This window comes from Corvus brachyrhynchos, unplaced genomic scaffold (assembly GCF_000691975.1).
Source record: "Corvus brachyrhynchos isolate BGI_N302 unplaced genomic scaffold, ASM69197v1 scaffold103, whole genome shotgun sequence".
Classification (NCBI taxonomy): domain Eukaryota; kingdom Metazoa; phylum Chordata; class Aves; order Passeriformes; family Corvidae; genus Corvus; species Corvus brachyrhynchos.
The window spans coordinates 2,718,663-2,727,625 of record NW_008237436.1 but is presented as its reverse complement, the minus strand read 5'-3'; the positions used below and the strand labels follow the sequence as shown (position 1 = coordinate 2,727,625).

The 8,963-nt window shown below is 35.8% G+C and overlaps 1 protein-coding gene across 9 annotated transcripts in view; it reads left to right on the top strand.

The window, feature by feature from the left end:
• Positions 1-8,963, top strand: part of NBEA (neurobeachin) — a 388,857-nt gene that overhangs the window by 312,915 nt on the left and 66,979 nt on the right. For all 9 annotated transcript variants that reach the window (XM_017731325.1, XM_017731319.1, XM_017731324.1 and 6 more), the window contains 2 exons: positions 1,016-1,156; positions 8,494-8,613. In XM_017731325.1, the coding sequence (XP_017586814.1) occupies positions 1,016-1,156; positions 8,494-8,613 (261 nt within the window). The remainder of the gene's footprint in view (positions 1-1,015; positions 1,157-8,493; positions 8,614-8,963) is intronic.

Below are 8,963 nucleotides of genomic sequence, written 5' to 3'. Positions count from 1 at the left end.
CTATATGTTTTTTTTCAAGTTTTAATACCTTTAATAATATCAATTCTAATTAAAATTGATTAATGCAAATCAAATAATAATTTAAAACTACAATAAGTTTATACAATTATTTGGTGTGGAAGTGTGTTCTCCTCTAAGTATTAGACTCTGTGTTTGGTTAATTTTACTATAAAAGCTAAAATCTGTATTTTCTTTATCCAAGTAACTTTTACATCACACAATAACAAATACATTTTGCAAATACTTCTGAGATAAAGTGGGTTAAAAAATCATTAAAAGCTTGTATTCCCCAAGTAGCTGTATCAAAACCAAAATTCCTACTACTGCCTTACATCTCTTTTGTTTTTCACCTAATTTGTATAGATTGCCCTTTAAGTTTGCACATAATGAGCTTTGAATTTGTGAATAACTTCCACATTCTATTATTTTCAAATCCAAAGCTTGTTTGCTTTATGCAGTAAAACGTGGCTTTGTTCAGTCAGAAAGTACATCAAGTCCTGAGGACTATGCATGGTTTTTAAGTATTTCTGCTTAGGATCACCAGACACCATCAGCAGTTCCGTGTGAAATCTTTGCATCATTAACTGTGCATTACAAAGTATCCCGTGTGAGCAAAAGTCAGTTTTCATTAGCTGTGTGATTGTGGTGAATGACAGCAACAGAAATATTAGTTTGGCCTCAATGCATTTTAAATGCAGTTTTAGAAGTCTATTTCCAGAACAATGTTACTGAACTAATTGGGAAACAACTTATGCTTCAAGAAGGTCTTGAAAGTTTGCAGAAGTGGATCACTTATATTTGTCAATTAAAATAATGAAACTCAAAAGACTTCTAGTACACAAAGCCTTTGAAAATAAATTCCAAGCTTACAACAATCTCAGGGGTTACTACAGCATGGAATGGGCTTGGTTGCAGAGTCTCCTGTGTAGTGAATCTTAATGCAGAATTAACTTATGCTCTATCAGACATGCTGCCCTTCAGCTGATAATATATTTGACCTCTTGTCACTTTACAGCCTATTGGCGCTTTGAACCCAAAGAGAGCTGTCTTCTATGCAGAACGGTATGAGACATGGGAAGATGATCAGACTCCACCTTATCATTACAACACCCACTACTCTACATCTACTTCTACCTTGGCTTGGCTTGTTCGTATTGTAAGTATTTCTGGATCCTGGTTTTCATTAATATCTTTATCTACAGCATCTCTTCTGTCACTTACCACTGTTTTGTTTTTTCTTTATGAAAGCACCTTTTTATTAAAATGTCGTTGTTCTTCCCTACCTTAAAATCTCAGAAATTCTCTAGATACACTTTATATACTTATTTGTCCTTCCTACCCAAACAATCCAAAATAAATTTAAACATAAAATTGTGGTGAGATATATATATCTCACCACAATTTTCTCATTGAATATATATATATACAATGAGAAAAATGCATATAAAACTATAAAACTAACTCCACCCCCCAAAAATTATCTCAGCTAGGGATAGATCTATGCAACATTAAAAAAAAAAGCCTTTTGTAAGAACATTAAACTTTCAGATTGAGAGGGGAATTATATAACCAGTTTTATATTAAAGCAGCATAGAGTAATATTTTATGCAAATAAGCTTCTAAATTAATTCATATCTCTACAGTTTTCAGAAATATCAAAATGTGGATTCTAACTCCAAACTGTTATACCAGTTCTGGAAACCTCGTGCTTAAATCCTACCACCAAAATCAGATCTGGGGAAGGGGACCAAACTTCAAAGATAGAATGAATCTGAATTCAGTTTACGTGTTATCACAATGATCTACAGAATAAAGATGAGATACTGTTGATGAGATACAGAAGGTTTCACAGAGAAACCTTAATTAATGAAAAATTGAGTCACTGTGTAATTACTTAAGTTAAAGTACACCCTGCAAATAAATATCTGTCGCATAAGGTGTATTCTAAGCATGTTTTGCATACAAGCAAAACAGAGCCACACAAAGCTCAGTAATTGAGTTTTCACTCATCTCAGCTTCCCTTAGACATGTTCTCCTTCTTTCTGCTCAGAAGGGAAGAATTCATGTGTCTGTGGTTTCAGGATATATTTCTTAAACCATGGGAAACTAAGTGTTGATTACAGTCCTGTGTTGGGTCACCATTGTAATCCTTTTAAATGTTGCTAAATTATTCGTCTACTGAATACATTTTATAGTGCATGTGCTTCTTTGTTGCCTTAACGTAGATTAAAAACAGTAGTTTTATTTGCATGTTTATCTATTAATTTTGGTTACTATACAGAAAAAGATCCCCTCTTGCTAGTTGGCAAATTCTCAGAGCTGGAAGCCAGCTTACAGGCTGAATGTACAACCCACCAAGGAGTATTCATTTCCTGTATTAGGCTAATGCAATGTCGTTTTTACTACTATTGTTCATGTAATACTGTAGAAGTTCTTGCTCTCCTTGTGTTCTCACCTGAAAGAGCAAGAGAACAAGGTCTTTGTCTTGATGGCCTTGCAATACAGATTTGACAAATTACATTTGTTAGAGCAGATAATATATGTGAGAACAGAAAGCAGAAGAGGAAACCAGTGATTTCCAGAGAAGAAGTTGCCAATGAAAAGGTGAAAACAACAGGTAACTTAAATACAGGGACACTCCTGCATAGGTATTTTAAAGATTATTTAAATATGATTGACCAGCTAAAAAAGCAGTCTCTAATGGGAGTAGACAACAGAAGTGGAAGAATACAGATTCAGGGAAAGTTTGAACCTCAGAAAAGGAAAAAAATATAGTAGTATGATAAGACTGGATAAGGCTGCAAATGGAAACCCTAAATAGGTATTTGAAAATAAGTGTGTGTAGAGGAAAAGATTATGGCAATGAAGATTATAAAGTCATAGTGATCCACAGAGAAATATTTTTGTTACAAAATAAAGAATGAAATATCCTAAGGGAGAAGATTGTGCCAGTGAAATTGATAGATAAGGCTAGGTCTGATTTCTGTAAGTTAAAGCAGTATTTCTTGCTCATGAATTTCTTTATCTAGAGCTTTGATATGAGTTTGTGAAGAAGACTGTATAAGAAAAGGTAAATTAGAGTCTAGTCCAGAAAGAGGAAGGTGACATTAAGAGATGAAGAGATTCAGACAGAAAAATGCTTTCAGTATTTTGAGAGACTGGAGAAGAGTGATGGGAAAAGATGTGTTACAGTAGAGCTTTTGGGAGAAAGTGACAACAAACTGAGAGTGAAGGACAGGAGTACAAACTAAAACCATGGGAGAAGACTGTGTAAACCAAAGAAAAAGAGAAAAAGAAAAGCAAAAGAAAGAGAAAAAAGGAAGGAAATAAATGAAAAAGCTGTGGCAAAAAGTAAATTCGAAATGAGAGTCTAGATAGAAGCAGAACAAAACAATATGTAGTAATGGAGATCCAAGGGAAAAAACTGCCTGCCTAGACTTTAGTATTGGAGGAAACAGTATTTGCAGTAGGTAAGGAACTTTCAGCCACTCTGAAGTGTATATATAGAGAATTGTGTAATTGCCACAAAACCTTAAAAACTATTTTAAGTCTTGCTTTTCAGCTTTGACAGATGCAATCTGGCTTCTGTCAGTTGTCTTGAAAACACTGCTTTCAGTATCATACTTCTGAGTCAATTCTGTGATAATCTGTTCCCTGCTGCCTTGTATTTCCCTCAGACGCTTTCCCTTATCCGATGTATTGTGGTGGGTTGGCTCTGCCTGGATGTTAGGTACCCACCAAAACTGCTCTACTATTCCCCTCTTCAGCTGGGCAGGAGAGAGAAAAAATGAGTAAAAGGCTCATGGGTTGAGATAAGGGCAGGGAGAGATCCCTCACCAATTACCATCATGGGCAAAACAGACTCAGCTCGGGGAAGTTAGTTTGAACCAATTAAATGAGAGCAGGCTAATGAAAAATAAAGCCAAATCTTAAAACCACCTTCCTCCTACCCCCTCCTTTCTTCTCTGGGCTTAACTCCTAAATTCTATTCCACCTCTCCCCACCCACAGAGGGGAATGGGAAATGGGGGCTGTGCTCAGTTCATTGTACATTGTCTCTGCAACTCCTTTCTCCTCGGGAGGAGGACTGCACACTCTTCCGCTGCTCCTGGGAGACAGTCCTCCATGAACTCCTCCAAAGTGAGTCCTTCCTGTGGGCTGCAGTTCTTCATGAGCTGCTCCAGTGTGGGTGACTCCCACAGGATGCAGTCCCTCAGGAACAGACTGCAATAGTGGGTCCCCTGTGGGGTCACAAGTCCTGCCAACAAACCTGCTCCCACATGGGCTCCCCTCCCCATAGAAGCACAGGTCCCTGCCAGGACTCCAGCACAGGCTTCCCGGAGGATCATGGCCTCCCTCAGGCATCCACCTGCTCTGGCATGGATTCCTCCAGGGTCTGCAGGTGGATCTTTGTTCCCCTCTGGACTTCCATGGGCTGTACGGGCACAGGGGCCGCATGATGGGCCGGAGGGGAATCTCCACTCCAGAGCCTGGAGCACCTCCTGCCCCTCCTCTTGCACTGACTTGGTTGTCTGCAGAGCTGTTCCTCTCACATATTGTCATTCCTCTCTCTAGTGTTCTTCTGCAGTTTTTCCCTGACTCTTAAGTCTGTCATCATAAAGGCACTTTGCTATAACTGACAGGCTTAGCTTTGGTCAGTGGCAGGTCCATCTTGGAGCCAGCAGGCATTGGCACTATTGGACATGGCAAAAGCTTCTCACAGAAGCCACCCCTGTAGCCTCCCCCACTACCAGAACTTTGCCACACAAACCCAATACATGCCTCAGGCTAGTTTTTTAAAAGACACTGTATGTCTTAGCCTCAGTTCTGTCCTGTGTAGTTAATTTTGATATCTCTGCCTTTTTTTCATCATTAATATATAAATATTCTGTTGATATCGTTCCATTTTTTGTGTAAATGAAATTGAATATTCATAGTTTATGGCTAGGTGACCTTACCACCTGAAGACTCATTTTCTTCATGTGCATTTCATCTGGAGCAGTGAATATTTAAGTTGCAGAAGACAGAATAGTTTAAAACAAGAATGCTAGTTCAGAATTCCATATAGTCCAGTGACTTGACCTGAAAAGTAAACAGAAGGAAAAAGAAAAAAGGAAGAACGAATTCTGACTTGAATCACATAGAATGTGAATATCAGCGCTGTTTTCAGATTTTTAGGAGAAATAGGATAGAGTTATGGTACAATGGGATGCTCTCAATAATTGCTATTGAAGAAGTTATATTTTTGTAAATCAGTTGCATCTTCATGGAAACAGAGATCAGTATTTGAGAGCATGATTCTCTAATGTGGTAGTCAAGATGTTTGGAGAGAATAATTGTCTTCCAGTTTCTGTTGCAATGACTGCATATTTGTACTCAGTGGAAGAAATTCTGGATTTATTATGAGTTAGATTGGATTGAGTTAAAACCAATTTTTAGTGAGATTCAAAGGTGAGGAGGACTGGGTGTCATCTGGTAAACAGAAGTGAATTTGGGTCTTCTTTTTACTAGGTTTGAGCAGGACAATCACAGATATATCAGGCAAAAGGTGTATGTCACTCTGACAAACCCCCTACATGCTCTCTCTCTCCTCTTACAAATCGTTGGAAAGACATTTTTGTTTGACATAGGATGTCTTAGAATGACCATATCCTTTCCTCCTCCCTCCTTTACTCCCACCATAAAGGATTCAAATGAGTCTGGGTTCTGCTAAAAGGCAAGGGAGGGATCGAAGTGCTATTGAATGGAAAAATTCATTCTTACAGCCAAGCTTAGTGTTCAATGTAATTGAGTACCCCACGAATTTCTCTTCTTGTTGGCAGAGAAAAAGGCGTGAATTTTATTCAGAATATTAGTAATGAGTGAGATGGAGTTATAATGAAAACATTGTGCTGCTTTATAGCTTTCACAGCAACAAAACCTTTACATGAAATGACAGTAATTGGTATCATAGAATAACAGTATTTAAATGAGTATATTGAATACAGATATGAATTATATTTATATAATATAAGCACTTGACTTCCAAGAGAATAAAAATTACCTTAAAATTATGTTAGAGGTCTGAGATAAAGCAAGTGAAAGCTCTGAATTTCTGCTAAGGATTAAAAATCCAAAAAGATAGGCACAACAGGCCATGGCAGGATAGCATAATAGGGCACCCTGTAGTGTTCAGCTACTAAAAGTTTAATCCTTGATTATGAATTTTATTGCTTTTGTGTATTTGTCTCAGATGCTTAAAATAATGTTGTCATGGAAGTTTGGATTAATATTTTTACATAATTTATTGTAATTATATCATTTTTCTGGTTTCTGCTTTTTTTTTAAATCCATCAACTGCTTCTGGTTTCTGAACCTCTGCAATGATCCACAGTCTGCTCCACAATAATATTCACAAAAATTACATATGTCTTATAAAGAAAAAAAGTGATGGGCAGGAGTTGTTAGAAGACAGAATTATTTGTGTTCAGATCAAGAACATATAATGTTTTTCAGTCAGGGCAAGCTAGAAAACATAGCATAATTGTTATTGCAAATATATACAGGTAATTGGGAGGAGGAATTAATTTAAAATCAAAATAATTCTAATATTAAAAATGTAAATTTATTAAAATTATAATATTAATAGAATTTTAGGATAAATTAGTATCATCCAATTTCTCTGTATATTGTTTTCCATTTTGTCGTTCTGGGTCTTAATCTTACACATTTTCATTTATATTTTACATAATGTTCACTATATGGAGCACTTAAAAATCTGGATAGATAAAAACTTATTTTCTTTCAATATTTCAGTTCTTTGTGGTAGTTTATACTTCTCACCAAGTTGAGCTACTGTTAAATTTAATATTCTATTTAAATTATAAATCTCTTCCTCACCACACAGCCTTTCAATATTCACAAGTGCAAATAAAGTGATTGTGCAATGGGATTTAGGGTCCTCCAACAAGAAATTATATTGTGATGATTTTGTATTTATTTCAATTATTTTAATTAATGATCTAACACATAATAGGATTCTATGATTAGAATAAATGCAAAGATGAAAGTATATTTATGAGATACTATTCTTTTGAATGTGTCTTTTAAAAACAAATTTCTAATGCTTTAAGAGGAAAAAAATAGGTTTGATTTTTTTCTTTGAAAGAACGCAGCCTGTGTTGACTGTTGTGAATGATAGAATAAATTAATTGTAAAGATGTGGAATAAAGGTAGAGAAACTATGGCCTCTGGAAGTTTGAATTCCATCTTTTATTTTCCTCTTTTTTTAGATATTTTCACTATTTTTGCATCCATGCTTTCCTTTTGTATATTTTAGTTACTCTTAAGGACTGCATAAACATGAATTACTTCATGCCTTTTCATCTTGGACAATTTACACACAATTTATATAACATGGCATAATTCCTTCAAAAATTCTTTTTTAATGGAGGAGTTTCCTGACTTGTTCAAAAATTTCATAGAAGGAAACAGAATGTTTAGAATAAAATTCAGATAATAGATGAATAATACAGTAATAACAATTGTGATCTGGTAATCATGAGCTGCTTTGATTAACAAAATTTCTAAATGATCAGGATATGCAACGAAATAAGTTTGGGTTTGAATTTAATGAAAGTGACCCTCTTTAAAACATTCCCTATGGGACTCTGGCAAAGACGAAGAAGCAACTTCCATCCCTGTAGACACACTGCCAACAATTAGTTGAGTAAGAGAGTTAATGGAGTAGTGGTAGAAATCCAAGTTTCTGGCAGTGATCTCAGTATTCAGGTTCTACTGTCAAATTAAGGATTTGGTCCACTGTTAACCCCTTCCCTGCAGTGGAATGTGGTGACTGTCCAGTACCTGAGCTCTTTATCCCCAAAAGCTGGTAGCTGTTTCCATTTAGTAAGAATTGGGAGTATGGTTTCAGATAGAATTAGCAAAAGTAAAGACTCTGCATATTAAATCTCTTTACTTCTGCCCCAAAGTAATGATAAAATTGCATATCCCGGAACCATAGTCTGCCTCATAATGACCATAGAGCCATTCTTCTCACCTTGAGGCAAAGTGGAACCTACTCTTTTCAATTAAATGAAAACGCAAGAAAGATTAAGAGACAGAATTTTTTTAAAGATTTTGACATACCAAAATGCAAGGAGTAAACAAAACTCAGTTGTATAAATAACACAGCATGTGTTTATCGTGGTTGCAGTGAAGGAGGTAGTCACTGTGAACTGGAACTAAGCTACATATGTCTGCCACTGATGGGTAATTAGTCTTATGGTATAGAACTCAAGATTTGTTTGTGCAAAATGTGTTAGTGCCAATAAATATACTCAGATGTTCAGTGCAGAAACCCATGCATACATGTAACTATGACATGCCATGTTTTTCTTTAATTCTGCCTTTATGAAGTATTTTGATCTGCAAGAGGTATTTGGATTTTGACAGAAACCTGCTGCATGAGTCCTTGTACTGTTTTCTTAATCTGTCTTAATTTCATTAACTACAGGAGCCCTTTACAACATTCTTTCTAAATGCAAATGACGGCAAGTTTGACCACCCAGATCGAACCTTCTCTTCAGTGGCCAGGTCCTGGAGGAACAGCCAAAGAGATACCTCAGATGTGAAGGTAACATATATGTTAAATAAGTGGATAAACATGCAATTTCATTATGGTATTTTTGTTTGTGTAAAGGTAAAGAAGGTGCTGTATTATATTTTATATTTATATTTAATTTCTTTATATTCAGTGTAGTGTAATGTATAGTGTAAATGAATAGATGTTACTAAAGTTTAATGTTCTAACACAGTCAAAGATTCTTTGAAGTTGAGTGGACAAAAGGTGTTTTGTTTTAGGAGCAAAACAACCTAACTGATCTAATTTAGATCAGATAATCAGGAGATGGAGAAAAGCTCAATAAATTGTTCTTTCCTGCTGTTAACTCAATATTTGGCCCACTCCATAAAACACAGCAGGAA